The 17485-nt window shown below is 49.4% G+C and overlaps 1 protein-coding gene across 4 annotated transcripts in view; it reads right to left on the bottom strand.

Moving 5' to 3' along the window:
* The window catches only part of GALNT14 (polypeptide N-acetylgalactosaminyltransferase 14), a 216031-nt gene that overhangs the window by 63521 nt on the left and 135025 nt on the right, over positions 1 to 17485 (bottom strand). For all 4 annotated transcript variants that reach the window (XM_070379317.1, XM_005893606.2, XM_070379316.1 and 1 more), the window contains one exon: positions 13299 to 13468. In XM_070379317.1, coding sequence (XP_070235418.1) covers positions 13299 to 13468 — 170 coding nt within the window. The remainder of the gene's footprint in view (positions 1 to 13298; positions 13469 to 17485) is intronic.

The raw sequence follows: 17485 nt of genomic DNA on the forward strand, positions 1-17485 counted from the left end.
AATAAATACATAAATATATTTTTAGAAAGTCTACAAGAGTCAGATAAGTTTGGTGCATGAGAAATACTGGAAAACTATTAGAATACTTTTTTGGTGATTCATCCTTGCACACTGAGACTTCCACTAGCCTCTATTAACCAAGCTTTGACCTTGCCCTATAATCCTTCACATATAACGGGAACTCTATATTTAAGGGATATACTGAACCACCTAACCTCCTACCACACAGAATTTTGTAGGACACAGATTTTAAAACACACTGCTTCCAGCTCTCTTTTTTTTAAGATGTGTAAACTGAGGCCCAGAACAGTGGGTGAATTGACCCGCAAAGATCACGCCTCTAGGTAGTGGCCAAGCTAAGATCTCCTAGTTCTTGTCTATTGAACTGACTGCTTCCTTAAAGCACTTAGGCTTGGTTGGGAGTGTTGTTGGGGGGGGTTCACGGGGTACTTTGAGATGGCTGACAGCAGCCCCAGTCCATACAGGGTTACTGGCCACTGCTTTCCAGTGGCCTTTATCAGCCTGTCCCCTCAAAACATTCCCACCAAACTCCCTATTATTTCTCTATGTCGCTCAATCTACACTTGATCTTAGCCAAAAGGCCAAGAAGCGATCCATGTTGCTAAATCTAACAGAAACTTTTCAGTCTTTATCTTGCTTGTCAACTCTGTAGTAGTTAATATTGAAGGTCACACATATCATTAAATGTTTGGTTCTTTGCCCTTGGCTCTGGTGAAATCACCCTAGCATGGCTCTCCCCTTCTTAAGCTATTTCTTGGTTTGGTTTTCCTTTTCTTTCTCCCCTCTGAAATTCTGATGTTCCCCTCCAAAATTCTCTCCTAAGCCATCCTCTTCTCAATCTTCCTTTTCTTTAGATTATTTTACTTGTTTCTAAGCCTTCAATTTCCCATCTGTTTGCTAATGATCCCAACCCTAACCTTAACCTGATGAACATCTTCTTTTGAATGTCCCCACGTGATGACCTCTTCAGCTGCCCTCCGCCTCTCTCACCTTGTCCAAGTCTGCTGACCCTTCCATGTTTCCCAGCTCACCACCTATCACGTGCCCAAACCCAAGAGAGATTCTCAAATCCTGCCTCCACCTCCCCGACATCCAATCTCACTAAACCTAGTCCTGTCAATCCTTCTTACTTATCTCCTGACCTGGCTGTTTCTCTCTATTCCCCTCATGTCTTTGCTGGATTATTGCAGCCACTTCCTAGCTGACTTTATCCCTAACCAATCTCTCCTGCATGCCGCAGCTAGAATGATCATTCCAAACTGTACGTCTTCAACATGTTTCAACACTGCCCAAGTGCTCATAAAATAAAGTTGAAACTCCAAATCACCGCTTACCATCCTTGGTGACCTGGCACCACCTCTGACTCCTCCCGTCACATCCCAATTTTCAGCCACGTTCTGCCTGACCTGCTCTTTCTCCCTCTGGACCTCTGAAGGTGCTGCCCCCCGTCCCATGCGTCTGGAATGCATTCTCCTCTTTTCCCAGGCCTGGTTATTTTCTCCTCTTCTAATCCTGGCTTGGAAGGTACTTCCCCCAGAAGCCTTTCTTGACATCTAAGGCTTTTCTAATGTGCTCCCCTAGGACTCTGCACTCCCCCTACCAGTGCAGTTTATGATCAGGCATTGGGAACTACTTCTCTGTCTCCTCTGCTGATTGTTAGCTGCAGAGAAACCCAGGGCTCGTTTGTAGTTCTAACTTCAGTACCTGGCATGGTGACTAAACACAGTAGACATATATAATAAACATCTGAATAATGAGTGGGTGGATGAGTGGGGGAGGAAGCAGGTGAGGCTTTCATGGGGTCAAAGCCAGAGGAAAAAATGTCCCTTGCCAGGTGACAGGTTACACCAGCTCAAGGAAGTTGCAGAACTGCAAGTTGGGTGAGGTGCCAAGGTGAGTCATATAGAGGAGACCAAACAAGTCCCAAAACTGAGAATGGTACCATGTGGGGAAAACAGGGACCCTCTGGCTCACACTGTCCAGGGAGACATCTGGGATAGTCATCTCGTGTCTGTGGAGGTTCTGAGGCATTCTGTGTTGCAGTGAAAATACTCAGCCGTGTTTAAAACACTGGGATGTTCCCCTTGTTCAATGAGTCCTGGGGATGAACAATGCTTCCTTACATGGGAGGGAAGAGACGGAATCCTATCCAGTAGGGCTGCCAGACGTTAGCTCGGATGCTCTCTTCTCCCAGACCTGCACTGTCCAATATGGTAGCCACCAGCCACATGCGGCTATTGAGCACTTGAGATAAATCAGAATGGAGATACACTGTAAGTGTGCAATACACACAAGATTTCCAACACTGATACCAAACATAAGATATCTCATCAGTAATTTTTTGACATTGATTATATGTCAAAATGATACCCATGAATGGTGGTAGTGCTGGTGGTTTAGTTGCTAAGTTGTATCTGACTCTCTGCAACCTCATGGACTGTAGACCTTCAGGCTCCTCTGTCCATGGGATTTTCCAGGCAAGAACACTGGAGAGGGTTGCCATTTTCTTCTCCAGGTGATTGGGTTAAAATAATATATATTATTAAAGCTAATTTCACTTAAAATTTTACTTTTTAAAATGTGACTATTAGAAAATTTTAAATTACCTACATGGCTTACATATATTTCTATTAGACACTATTGTCCTAGGTCATTACTAGAGCTTGTATATAATGCAAATTAAAATTTCAACATTAGTGTCAGACAATAGTTTCTAGATATTGGGTTCTTTCATGTGAGCAAAATAAAATTTTCAAAAATTATCAAGGCCATTATTAGGCTTGCACCATTTTCTTTTGCAGCAAAAATATATTTTAAAACTCTCAGCATCTAGCATCATTGTTATTTCATCAAAGAAAGGGTGTTTAAATACTCAAAAGGCCACAACCTCAGAATAATTAAAAGCACTATAAACTGTAAAATTAAATTTTGAGAAAATCTCCCTCAGCATCTCCTCCTTTCCCCAACTCTACAGATCAGATCTGCACAGATATATCAAATGGTATCTGAACATATAGTTCAAGCATTTGTTCCACTAAATAACAATGCACCTATGTCCACCCTGCACAGACAGTGTGGACACTAAACCCAGGAGACACGACATCACCACACTTGCTCTGGAACCAACATCAGCTCTGTTCTTGGTGCTGCTGATAGGAATGAGTTGGTATGGTTTTTCCAATCTCTAGCCCCAATTTGGGCTTCCCTGGTAACTCAGCTGGTAAAGAATCTGCCTGCAATGCAGGAAACCCTGGTTCAATTCGAGTCCAGAAGATCCCTTGGAGACGGGATAGGCTACGCACACCAGTATTCTTGGGCTTCCCTGATGGCTCAGATGGTAAAGAATCCACTCGCAATGCGGGAGACCTGAGTTCAATCCCTGAGTTGGGAAGATTCCCTGGAGGAGGGCATGGTAACCCACTCCAGTATTCTTGCCTGGAGAATCCCCATGGACAAAAGAGCCTGGCTGGCTACAGTCCATGGGGTTGCAAAGAGTGGGACGTGACTAAATGACTGAGCACCACACAGCACAGCCCCAGTTTATCTCCTCACGCACTACTGCCACCCAAGCAATCACGTGCTATCTGGCCTCAAGACACACACCTGACCTGCAGAATGCGGACACCTCTGGTCGCATTTAGACCTCCTAGAAATGACCACGGCTCCACTCCGCACCACTGTGTTTTCCTAGACAACTAATTTTGGCCTTTTGTTGAGCAGCCCCTTTGAAGGGAGTGGAACACTGAGGTCTGGTGGAAACCACAGGGAAGTAGCCGCACCGTTTTCCCAAGAAGATCGGCTGTTCTTAGGAAGCTGCAAAGAGGCTTCTCTTGGGATGCTGCCAGGCCCCATGTCAGTTGGTACCAAGCACCACCCAGATGGTAACTGGGTGCCCGCATATGTGCATGTGTGTGCGCAGGGCAGCATGTTCTCAAAAGACAAGTGCAGAGTCTAGCCAGGACCCGGAAGTGTGGAGGTGGGCCAAGGCTTATTTTTGAAATGTTTCCTGAAAAAGATTCCTCAGTGTCTGAGACTAGGGCTTCTCCAAGTCTTATTTTAGTCCTGCTTGAATCACATTACACAGTAGTAATAATAGATAACAGCGACGGAACCCTATGTCTCAGGTATTCTTCCAAGAGCTTTAAATCTGCAAAATCATTCCCTGAGGAAGGTGCTCTGAGACCATCATAGAGAAGACTGTGAGGTCACAGTCAGTAAGCAGCCACATCTCGATGTCACACCAGATGGCCTGGCTCCCAACTCTGAGCTCTCATGCTCCACTAGAATGCCCCTTGATGATCAGCCAGCTCTCTCACTTGAAAACATTTGGTTCATATTGACCTTTCTCTCTGTCTTTGTTCTTGAAGTCTGCACGCTGGAAGGTACTGGAAAGATGGAAAATCACAAGTCTGGCTGTCCAGAAGGAAGGATGTCCCCCCTTGATCTTTCTGAGCTATTTCCTGGTATTTATTAGACATTTCAGCTAAAGGATCAGAGAAGAGTCATTCCTTCCCTTTACCTGAAGGGGGAAATGTTCCTCTAACTGAAACAGCTGAGGTAAGATACCCTAGTGACTCCAGGGATGTGGTCAGACCCAGCACACTGAGATCTGGAATGATCTGCTTGAAGGCCAAGCATCTCTTATTCTCCAGGGAACTCACAGTGGTGGCCTTGTGGAAGGTCTGAGCTGAGGAGGTAAAAAGCCAAGACTTCTCATGCCTGCCCACACCCTTCTAGACGGTTGGTCCATCCCCAAGTTAGTCATGCACCAACTTTTACCTCCATCCCTTTATTCTCACTCCCCTGTGCCCAAGCCTGGCCCACCCCCATGGTCTGTGGGACTGCAACGGCCTTCTGACTGCACCTCATCTCATTCCTTCCCCCCAATCTTCCATATTAATCTTCCTAACATCCTGCTTCACATATCTAAGTCTCCCTACCTTTGGTAGTTATCTAAGCTAAACCTTGGCTGCATCCCAAAGCCCCCACCATTGTGTTAGCCCTGCCTGATAGTTCCCTCACCTGAGCCTTCTAGCCCTACTAACCCAGTCCACTTCTTCTTGGTCATAACCGCACCATGATCTCCACATGCCCCCCCATCCAGCCATCATCCTTTCTATAGATGCCTCTATTTGTGCAACGTTCAGCCCAGGTCAGTGCCTCCATTGCACTTTTCATGGGCTCCCTGGCCTCCCTCCCACTTCTGCACAGCTGTGCGATCTTCTCCATGGGTAGTGGCCACGTTTCTACTGCTTGATGTTCCCATGGGCCAGATCGTCAACTGCAGTCACTTTCCTCCTCTCTAAACCCCGGATCATAGCAAAGTTGTTGTGAGGCTTAACTGAAAGAACATATATAAGGTGCCTACCACGTGTCAGGGGAACAGTTTGATCAATAAATGTTGGCTGATTATGGTCCTGGATTTATGTGCTAACACAGAGAATTCTTTGTTGAGTGAAGGTGGTTTTAAATTTCCTGTGATTTGATTTTCTCCCTCTGCTCTGAGGATTCATTCCCACGCCTGCACTTGCAAACCCTGATGCTTTCAGATCGTTTGAGAATGAATCCAGTGGGGTGTTCTTTGAATCCATCAGTCTTCAGTTGAGACTGATGAAGCATCTGAGTGCCAGGTACTCTGCAGGGCTCTGGAGGGAGCTGCAAAGATAAGCCAGCATGCCTGCCCAGGTCGTTCAAGGAGAGGAGAGGGAGAGCTTGAAACTGGGGTAACGGGTGCTGCTCAGAGGTGAGCATGGGAGTGGGAGGTGCTGCCCTACTTGGCCTGAGGGGGCACAATGTCTCCCTGGAGTGGGGACCCCACCCACCCGGGTTCCTGAAAGGTGAGAGAGCATCCCGAGCAGAGAGGGCTGTGAAGATGAGAAGGTGAGAAGGCATGAACCCTCGTGAACAGTCAGGCAGCTGCAAGCCTGGGCCTGGCTGCTGTGGGCGTGGCTTCAGGGGCGGGGTGAGCTGGCAGCAGGGCAGGGCTTTGGATGGGGCTCCATGCATCCGCCTCTGGGATGCTGTCCATGGAGGAGGCGTGGAGGGTGGACGGGTGTGGGACCACAGCCCAGTGGGAGGGCGGCTGGGGGCTGCTGCTGTCACCCAGGTAGAGGGGGCACCAATGAGCAGGGAGCAAAGTCAGAAGCCAAGAGCTATCCAGGAGGTGGACTCAACAAATCAAGGGTGGGCGAGGAGCGGGGGCACCAAAGGCTTGAGTTACAGGGCAGGCAGTGGGCTTGCCCTGAGACGGAGACATGAACGCCGACTGGGTACTTGGTGTCTTGAGAGGCAGGCTCAGCAAGGCTTGCGGCGAGGGAAAAAAGGAAGTGTCTACTTAATGAATCAAGCAGGGACAGGGAGAAGCGGGAAAACCGGAGAACAGAGGTAACGATGCCTGATGGGCTGGCTTCAGGGTCACTGGGAGGGTGAGGTGAGCGCAGGAGGTGAGAGCTGTTGGATATAATCTGCTTCAGTCCAACGTAAGTGGCTCCTCTTACTGCGTCCAGGACACCCAGGACTCTGCAAGGGGCCTCTGCTGATTGTGCCCCTCGCCAGCCCAGATGGAAGCCCGGCTGCTACATGATTCCACAGGTCCCCCAGCAGAGCCCTTCTTCTGTCACATCACACATTCCTCAGTGAGTTTTCCTGGCACCCTGGGGCCCGGGGCTCATGTCACTTCATCCCACTGTCTGTCACCAGGACCACACGGGTGGCCTCCTTCCCACGGCTTCTCCCACCCACAGCTGTCATCTCCTCTCTGCTCTTTTCAGCTCTTGTCAAACACATTTTGTACTTCCTGGCCCCCAGCCCTGAAATCACTCCCTCTGCTGGCCTTGGCATCTATCCCTAGGATCTGAAAAGTGCAAATTTTATCAGACGCGGCATTGCGATTGCCTCATGGCTTGTTTCACGTTCTCATTTTCAAAGTAAGTCTGACATTCAGGCAAGTGAAGTGTTGGGTGCTGAGAGCCAAGGCTGAGGCAGGACGCTCTCTGCACAACTTCCCTGCCCCCGTCCCCTCCACCCCTGCCTACCTAGCTCTCGGAGAACACCGTGGGGGGCAGGTGCCAAGCCAAGACCTCTCCAAACTTACCCACGTCGTCCCTTTCTCCTGGTTTCAGTCACCTTCTCCCACCTCCTGGACCTGCTTTTGCCCACAGCTGCGAAGCAGTGAAAAGACCCCAGGGTCTGAGTGCTAATGCTGGTCCTCAGACTAACACCAGTTTGCTCATGACCACAGCTAACAGTCACCACATGCTTACGAGGGGTTAAAGACCAGGCTCTGCATTTGACATAGATGGATTTGCTTACCCCCACAGCAACCCTGGGTACCATTATTATTCCCATTTTAAAGATGAGGAAACTGAGGCTTAGGAGTTGAGTAACTCACACCAGGATCAGCTGGTAAGTGGCAAAGATGCTCTCTCTCCAAGTTCACATGGTGAGGAAACCTACCTGCCACTTAGCCAACCCGTAGCCTTGCCTGGGCCTCTGTTTCATCCACTGAGAAATCACAATGGCCCCTTCCCCCAGAGGGTACTGAGGACATCAAGGGCAGGAGATGTGAGAGGGCTTAGGAAAGTCTCCTATAAATATAAGATGTGATTATCCTAATCTGAGGGACTCACCACAAGGTTCAGCCTTTCACTGAGAAATTGTGGCAGGTGTCCTGAGATCCCCTGAGCCTCATCGAGCCAGTCCTGCCAGCCTTGTTTCTCTCTGCATTAGGGGCATCACACCACAAGTGTTCTTCAAAGTGTTAGTGGGTAATGGTAACTGCACATGCCAGCATCCTGGGTCTTAAAGGGAAAGAAGCCACATGTTCCAACTTCCTATACTTAGACTGAAAATCGTGGGCAGGCCAGTTTGCAGTCTGCAGTCAAGTTGCCATCCACGTGACATGTCAACTCCAGGGGCAAACAGTTTTGTTGTCATTGTGTTTAAGAGGTCCTGAGATGTTCAAATAAGTGCAAAGACTGTGTTAAACCAGCTTACATTTGGATCTCCAGTTGGGAGGGAGTCTGGTCACCTCCACTGAGGGGAAGGCATGAGAGGGAGGGGGAGGTCATGCATGGAAATGGCCATGGCAGCAAATTAAAAGGATGGTTCTATGGGTTCTGTGGGACCCTTGCCTCCTGTGTGTGAGAAGAAGGATTAATCCAGGGCTTTGAGGAGTAGGGAGGTGCTGCTAAGACAGAGGGAGCCCTGCATCTGGAAACTGCCTCCAACCTGAACCACTTTCTAAGTCACTTCTGGCATGTACTGGCAGAGTATCTTCCACCAGCAGCAGAGCTAGAGGTAACCTTATTCACAGTCTCTGAGCTACTTCTCACTTCTTGTGTGTGTGTGTGTTTTTGCACTCAGTTGTTCAGTCATGTCCAACTCTTTGCAACCCCATGGACTGAAGCCGCCAGGCTCCTCTGTCCATGGGATTTCCCAGGCAAGAATACTGGAGTGGGTTGCCACTTCCTTCTCCAGATCTTCCTGATCCAGGAATCAAACCCATGTCTCCTGCATCAACAGGCAGATTCCCACTGCATCACCTGGGAAGCTCTCTTACTTCTTACAGGTGAAGAAACATACCCAGAGAGCTGAGGAGTTGGGAAGTAACTTAGACGAAACTCCACTCTTCTCATGCTCAGTCCAGCTGTTTCCCCCATTTTATCACGCTGCCCAGATACAGGACAAAATGCCAGAAACTAATCAGAAGAGGAGCAGATGACTGAGTACGGACTAAGAGCCAGGCTTCGTGTTTGGTTCCTGGGCAAAGGACATAGCAAGATGGACAGGGGAGGAGCAAGACCCTTGATCAAGTATGCAAGTAGCTAATATGCTTAGGAAGAGGTACTCCACTTCACTGATTAGCAGGGAAAGGCAGACTTAAACCACAGTGATACACTACTGCTCAGGCTCTAGAAAGGCTAACATGAAAGAGACAGACACTAGCAAACGACCGGCAACAAAGCTGCGGAGCCGCTGGAATTCTTGCATTGCCAGTGGGGTGGAAATGGTATGACCACTTCCTTAGATGTTTGACAATATCTAGAAAAGCTGCCAGGGACACACCCTACAGGAACCTATATGCCTGTTCGCCAGGAGATAAATAAAAGGTTACTCATAGGCGATCTATCAGAAGAATCTCACACTGGAAAAACCCTAAATAAGCATTAACAGTAGACTAGATATACAAATTGTAACACTTTCCTCCAAAGGAATACTATACAGCACGAGAATGAACAAACTGTCTCGCAAAATGTGACTGGAATTCACACATCTCTCCCACCTCACCTCCAAGTAAACTCTGAGGTCTAAGACCCAACACCCTACCCTGAAGATGTCAGAGCCTCAGAGCCAAGATCCCACACTGCACTCCACCTCCTTGGGCAGGCTCCCAATTCAAACTGAGCTTGGTCTCTCCACCAGCAGGGGCTCTCAGAATATTGTGCTGCCCAAGGATGTGTTGCCTAGGGCATCTCTCAGGGTTGCTACAATGATAAGATAGGGCCAGTGTGAAAGTGAAAGTGGTCCAATGTTTACTGAATTAACTATAAGGGAAATCTGTCTGAAACTCACAGAGCAGACCAGGATTGGGGGGAGGGGGTGAGGGAAGAGCCTATAGGGTCAGCAGGCAAGAGACATAGGACCAGAGTGGAAGGAATCCTGGCACAGAGACACCTGCTGTCTCAGCCTCTGTGGTGTTTCTTCCCCCGGACCCTGGTGAGAACCCCTTCCCGGCCCTGCAGGTGGTCCTCAGGGCAGCAGACATAATTCTCCTGCTGAGATTCCAGGCTGTTGGGAAACTCCTCCCACTATTCCCCTCAAAGCTCTTTGAAACTCTGAAGTGCTCTGGAATGAAGCGCTCTCAGAACTACTGTCACCAGGCTCACAAACTCCTGTGCTGAAAAATGGTGCACAGGAGCGGCCAGAATGCAGTGGATGGGCGAGCCTGTTTGCAAAGCTAAGTGTCTGTGATGGGTTTCCCCTCGCCTCCCTCCACCTTGATGTGGACTCACCAACTCTGTGCTGAGCTAGTGGAATCGCCTTGACTCTGAGGGAATATGAACATTTTTTTATGCTTAGCCATTTCAACCACAAAGATTTTTATCCTGTTACCACTAAGTGACGAGTACAAGGAGAGAAATTATGATCATCTTCGACAGCCATTCCAACTGAGTAAATACAAGGAAGGAGAAATGCAATCCTAGACAGGGCCACAGCCCCTTCATTTCCCAGGATGGAAAAGAGCAAAGGAAAAGTGTCTTCCCGGTGAGATGTATCGAAGTGTGGAATTTTCCCTCCAGGCAAGCAATGGGCATCCCACTGTTCGAACCATTTAGCACCGCACTGGACAGAGCCCAGGAGGATATGCCGAGGGGAACACTCAGACACAGCCTGGCCAGGGGGAGGTGAACTAACGAGGCTTCCCAGCTCTCACCAACACCACCCCCCACCAGCCCATAGCTTCTGGGTTCATCCACCCTGCCACCTGCTCCCCTGCAATCAAAGCAACCCCATAATAATCATTGCCAGGCAACAGCAAAAATATACATGTGCTTTATCAAAATATTTTCCCCCTTCTCAAGGGGTATGCCTCACTTAATGGCTTCCTGTCTGCCAGACGTTTTATGTGCTACTTGGATGATGGCAAATCCAGCTGTTGTCACCAGAATGTGGTGATGGGTGGGAGCGCCAGGCCTGGGAAACAGGGACTATTTGCTGGACCAGTCAATGCTTTATAAATAGCGGAACTCCCCTGGGAAATCTTCTCAGACTCACCCCAGCTAGACACTGTCTCTTCCTCACGTTGAAATAGTTATTTATGGCACTCCACCCCCACCCCATCCCCAACACAGGCAGCCACATCTATTCACCCTTGTGACCACTAGAAATTAAGGCTCTCATCCACATTAACAGAACTATGGGCCTTAGGGGAAAATTTGGATGCTCTGATGAAGCACCCGTGTAGTCTTCACATGAGACCAAGGCGGGTGGGAGAGCAGAGTGTATGTATGTATTTATATATGAAAAAGAGAAGGTCAACCATGGAAGAACGAGCGCATCACAACTGTGCGGCACTCGGGGAGTGAAAAAGCTTCAAGGTTACCTGGTTCAAGCACAGATGAGAAGACAAACCTAAGACGGGGCAGGGATGGGTGGAAGGCCATTGCTGGTCACCTTGCTCAGCTCCTCTCACTGGGCTTGAATCGGGGATGAGGAGATGGAGCGGCAGCAAAGACATGACTGAAGACCCAAGACAGCAGCTTTCTGTCTCAAGATTGTGAAAATGTCAAGTGTTACATAAGGAGTGGGGTGGGCAGGGAGAGGTTGATAACCTCATAGGGTGAATGAATAGATTCACTGGAAACTGTAGTCACTCATTTCTAAACTATCCTCACCACCTACCCCATGGACCCTAAGACTCCCATAAACCCTGGAATGGGGAGTTCAAAACCTTCCCTAGTCTTATTTCTCACTCTTCAACTCAGTCATTCCAGGCTACAGGAAACCCCACTGCCTCCCATAAAATACCATGGACTCCATGGGAAAAAGGACCAAGAGAAAGATGGTGAGTCTGATCAATTTCACACAGAGGATCAAGCCCCCTGCCCCTCCGAGGCTTCTATCACATGATGCCCCAATATGACTAGTTTCTCAGGGGTTCCATCCCCCAGTGCATTGGCTTTTCAGCCAGCACAGCGGGCTGTTGGTGAAACCCTCACAGCCTTCCTCCTTTCTCCCCTCCTCACTCCACCTGTGCAACTGTGGATTCCTAGGCCATGCCCCCCAGTGCCCGCCCTCTCAGCAGCACCTGCTCTAATGCTCAGCTAATAGTTCTGGGTCTCAGGCACTGTCCTAATGCATCCTATAACTCACAATGCAATTACTGTGGTAGTGAAATTGGAAGCAAATTTAATAAGCTCAGCCCCCTCCCCCATGCTGTTTCTTCACTCTTCTCTTTTCAGTAATGAGAATTCTTTAAGGGAAAAGGCCTTTTTCCCTTTAACGGAGGCTATTCTCCTGATTCCTTATCTGAAGCCCATGAGGATGGGAGGATATGGAGAAGGGGACTTCCTCTAGCTCCTTTTGTCCTGTTTACTCGTAAGGCAGACGGGAAGAGAGCAGTCAGTTGTCTTTCCAGGCTTACTCTCCCTTTCATCTGCTCAGCTTACATTTATTGAATTCCTATCACACATCACAGATTTCTCCCCCTAGAGGGCAACTGGTGTCATAACTAGTTGAACCTTAGTTGCAAGGCATGATGGGAAAAGGGAGAGGTTAAACTGTGTCTATGGAGTCGGGTCCCCAGGGTGGGCCAAGAGCTATAGTAGGAGCTTCTTGGTAAAGGTGATGCCAGTTGCCAACAGGATGGCAGCATATTGACCCTTGTGGTTAAAGAAACTGAGAGGAGGGGGCAGGAAGGAACCAGAGAAGCCAGAGGTCTCCAAACAAACTGAGACAAAGCCTGTCTCCTGGACAGAGGCAGAGGGGTGCAGAGTGTAGGCAAATAAGCATCTTTATTCCAGGGCCTACTGTCTACTCAAACCCAGGGCCTCTAAGCTGGACCCACCCACCAACCATGGACTTCATCTGATCCACAAAAGGAAGCCGCAGCGCCAGCTGATGCTCTGTGGTTTACAAATTTAAGCAGGCATCAGAATCACTGGCGGTGCATGCTGAGACACAGGTCACCAGGCCCCACCCCAGAGCACCTCACTCAGTAGTTTTGGGGGAAGCTTAGAATCTGCAGTTCTAACTGGCGATGTTGATCCTGGTCTCCTGGAGCACCTCAATCAGTAGTTATGGGGGGAAGCTTAGAACCTACAGTTCTAACTGGTGATGCTGATGCTGGTCTCCTGGTCTGGGAAACCACACTTTGAGAACTATCGTTCTAAGCCTTTGCTATTCAATGTGAGCCCTGGACCATCCATCAGCAGAATCTGGGAGTCTGACAGGAATGCAGACTCTCAGGCCCCACCACAGACCTGCTGAATCGGTGTGACAAGAACCTCAGATTATTTAAGTTCAAGAAACACTTACCTGCGATGGCGATTCTCAATCCTGGCTGCTCACTGGCATCACTTGGGGAGCTCAGAAAAGAGATGCTTCAGCCGGTTGGAGGCTGGCATCAGCATTTTTTAAAAGTTCCCCAAGTAATTATTAGGAGATGCCTGGATTGAGAACCGCTGGGACTCCCACTCATGACTAACACTCCACACCCATTTTTCCAGCACTGAACTTACCCCTCATGACTGTGGGGAGGGGTCGGGAGGAAGTACCTGAAAAGACGAGTATCTGGGACCACCCGGTTGCTGGCGATCCGCTCACTCTCCCGCTGGTTGAAAGCATACAGCTTATAGGGATCGTCGCCAACACGCCACTTCTTGGCATTCAGATACCGCCGCTCATCAAACTGGTCCCATAGGTCATCCCAATCACCATCCGAAATCTACGGGACATGAAGGGGAAGTCGGTGAGGACGGCTCCGGGCCCTCTCAGCTCCCTCTGTCAGTGCCCAGAGACCAAGCATGTGCCAGCAAGGTTCAATGCAAAGATGGGGCAGATGTAGGACTTTAATAAAACCATCAGCAGTAATAATAAATGATGATGACGACAATGGCAGCTACCATTTAATGAGTGCTGTACTCATATACCAGGCACTGGGTTAGGACCTATACACACTTATATCATGTAATTCTCATAATTTTAGGAAATGGATGTTGCTCATATTCCCAATGTGCAGACAAGGAAGCCGTCTCAACAGCCCAAGCACCTTGCTCAAGATACCACAATTTGGAAGCAACAGGGCTGGGACTTGGATTCTAGAATACTAACCCCAGAGGCCACCTCTCTGGGGTAATTTTAGACACGTGATGGAAAGTGCCGGCACAATGGCTGACACATAGTAGATACACAATGACTGCCATTCCCTGCTCTGCCAAAGGGGGGCAGCAATGGAAAGCAAGTGATCCATCTATAACGGCGGGGGGGTGATACCTGCTGGACAGACACCTTGTGTGTTCCTTCCTTCCTCCAACCCAGGCTGCTGCTGCTGCTGCTGCTAAGTCGCTTCAGTTGTGTCCAACTCTGTGCAACCCCACAGACAGCAGCCCACCAGGCTCTTCCATCCCTGGGATTCTCCAGGCAAGAATACTGAAGTGGGTTGCCATTTCCTTCTCCAACGCATGCAGGCATGCTAAGTCGCTTTAGTCTTGTCTGATTCTAGGCGACCCTATGGACAGCAGCTAACCAGGCTCCTCTGTCCACAGGACTCTCTAGGCAAGAATACTGGAGTGGGTTGCCATTTCCTTCTGCAACCCAGGAATCTATAGTTATTTTTAAGAAGCCTCCAAGGGGGAGCAAGTAACAACCCTCATCATATGAGGAGACAGCACTTTAGCATGTGTAAAGTGATTTCTGCATTCATCATCTTGATTCATTCTCACCAAGACCCTCTGCAGGGTAGGGAAGGCAAAGTTTCAGAAAGGTTACTGGCTTGTCTGAGGTCCCCCGGTGGATGGTGGCACAGCAAGCCCAAGCAGAGCTCTGACTCTTGGACCCTCCAGCACAGAGGAGGCAAGGAGATTCACACAGGGGGAGGCCGGTTCCTGCCCAGACCCCGGGCTGCCGCCTCTGCCCTGCCCACCCAGCTCTGCAGCCACCAGAGATTCCTCACAGCCAGTAGGGGGTCTGGGCTTCAGGGCCTCTGCAAGCTGGGTGCTTCCCTTGATAGTCACTGCCCAGTGGATGCTAGTACTGCCCCCACTAGGGGAGAGGCAGTCTGTATCAGCAAAGCTCAGACCTTTTAGGTTCAAGAAAGCCAAAAGAACACTGCATCTGGAAAAAACTATTGACCAGGCCCTGACCTGGACCATGAGGGCTGGAGCCCCGGGGCTGGCATAGTCACCAAGGATGAGATGTTCATTCATGTGTTACTGACCCTTGGCCCTGTGCAAGTATCTGAAGCTGCCTGGGTACCACCCATCCCATCACTACCAGGATGCCCTTCTGTCCTCCAGGCACCTAACAGGAGAGCCCAGGGCAGGCACCGCAGACATCAGTGCAGGCACTCAGCCCACACTTGGCAGGTAAGGGGGGGGCCACTCGTGCCCACATGCACATTCATCTCAGGCACCCCTCCAGCTTATCAGGTAATTGATCTCTCCCTTTCACACTCTCTCTGTTATCTTCTTTTGAAACAGCATTCTCCTGCTAATAGCACAAAATGAAGCATTGGAAACCAGTGATTTTTATCCAATAATTGATTTTATTAATGTCCTGTGATATTGCTGCTACATGGGGACACTGAGCAGGGGAGTTGAAACCCCAGCCTGGGCTGTGCTAGGCCATAGCCTGACAGCTGTCATCTGTGCTTGGAACATGACCTCAGGGCTACCCTGACATCCCACTCTTGCAGGAAGGGCCATGCAGCTGGCTCATGCCCAACTGAATTTACTGCAAATCTCGAAAAATAATTTGTGGGCTCCTACAGTGCAGAAAGTGAAGAGGCTAAAAAGCCTCTTGATGAAAGTGAAAGAGGAGAGTGAAAAAGTTGGCTTAAAGCTCAACATTCAGAAAACGAAGATCATGGCATCCGGTCCCATCACTTCATGGGAAATAGATGGGGGAACAGTGGAAACAGTGTCAGACTTTATTTTTGGGGCTCCAAAATCACTGCAGATGGTGATTGCAGCCATGAAATTAAAAGACGCTTACTCCTTGGAAAAAAGTTATGACCAACCTAGAGAGCATATTCAAAAGCAGAGACATTACTTTGCCAACAAAGGTCTGTCTAGTCAAGGCTATGGTTTTTCCAGTAGTCATGTATGGATGCGAGCGTTGGACTTTGAAGAAGGCTGAGCACCGAAGATTTGATGCTTTTGAACTGTGGTATTGGAGAAGACTCTTGAGAGTCCCTTGGACTGCAAGGAGATCCAACCAGTCCATTCTAGAGGAGATCAACCCTGGCTGTTCTTTGGAAGGAATGATGCTGAAGCTTAAACTCCAGTACTTTGGCCACCTCATGCGAAGAGTTGACTCATTGGAAAAGACTCTGATGCTGGGAGGGATTAGGGGCAGGAGGAGAAGGGGACAACAGAGGATGAGATGGCTGGATGGCATCACCGACTCGATGGACGTGAGTTTGAGTGAACTCCGGGAGTTGGTGATGGTCAAGGAGGCCTGGTGTGCTGCGATTCATGGGGTTGCAAAGAGTCGGACACGACTGAGTGACTGAACTGAACTGACAATGCAGTGTGCCAGGGAGGAGGAAATGCAGAGACAACAGGCCCCTGCCCTCCAGCGGGTTGCAACGTTGCATGAAGATGTCTATAACAGAGGAGGGATAGGAATAGGAACAGCCTCCCAGAAGAAACATCAAATGAGTTAGGGCTTGAAGGATGAGCTTGGATTTTGCTTTACTGAAGGGGAGATGGGAAGGGAAGTGTGTGCAGTGAAAATCCAGATAAGAGACACGACAGCTTAGAGCCAACGGGGAATGGCTAGCTCAGGATTGGGGAAGTCAGAGCTGAGAATGCAAAGAGAGCATGAGTGAAAGAACATTCTGGAACATAGATGGTCCTGTATGAAGCAGGTCAGGGGAAAGTGTCTGGCTACATGTTTAGGAGGGAGGGGAGGGAAGAGAGCTCTGCAAGGAGACCAGCTGAGAGGTGACCTTAGCCCTTGAGCCTGGTGAGAAGGGAAGCCTGCTGGGGTCCAGGTGGATGGTTCTACCCATTGGCTGGAGAAGCTGGTGGTGAGGCAGGCTCTTTGGGGAGGCACAGGGGCTGGAGAAATGACACTTGACCTGCAGAAACAGCACTCAACCAACCTTGGCTTCATCCCCACACCCACTCTCTACTCACACCAGACCAGGCTCAAGGCCAAGAGGGCACAAGGCCGGGGGTGTTGCTCAGCAACTGCCACCCTAGGGCAGCTAAGCACCCTTGGCATCCTTGGAGATGGCGCCATGAGAACTGAGCTGGCTTCCAGAAATCCTAGAACCAGAGCAGCAGCCAGGCTGGCAAGAGAAACTGTCTGAACAGTCAGTCAAGGTGGCCTTGCAGGGGACCACTCCCTCAGATAGTCACGGGCATGGAGCGGGTTCACACTTCCCTGCACTGGATCCACTGTGGGGATCTCCCTGTCCTGGGAGCTTGGTATTCCTATAGTGAAGCCTGGATGCATTAAGTAATGGTGAAGCTGTGTTTAAGACAATGCTACCAGTTGAGTAGCAATTTCTGTTTTACAAAATACCTTGCAGGTGCATGGCAGAATCCCCCATTTGGATGAGGTGGGGTCGGCTTAGAGAGGTAAGATGGCTCATCCATTCTTGACAGCTGGTAAGTGAAGGGACCCCCGACAGAGTCTCCTCAGAGCATCCCAGCATCATGGACAGAACAAAGGTTGTCCTCTCTACTGAGGGTGAGTGAGCAGAGAAAGACCCCCTCTGAGGAGTAGGGTGGAA

This window comes from Bos mutus, chromosome 11 (assembly GCF_027580195.1).
Source record: "Bos mutus isolate GX-2022 chromosome 11, NWIPB_WYAK_1.1, whole genome shotgun sequence".
Classification (NCBI taxonomy): domain Eukaryota; kingdom Metazoa; phylum Chordata; class Mammalia; order Artiodactyla; family Bovidae; genus Bos; species Bos mutus.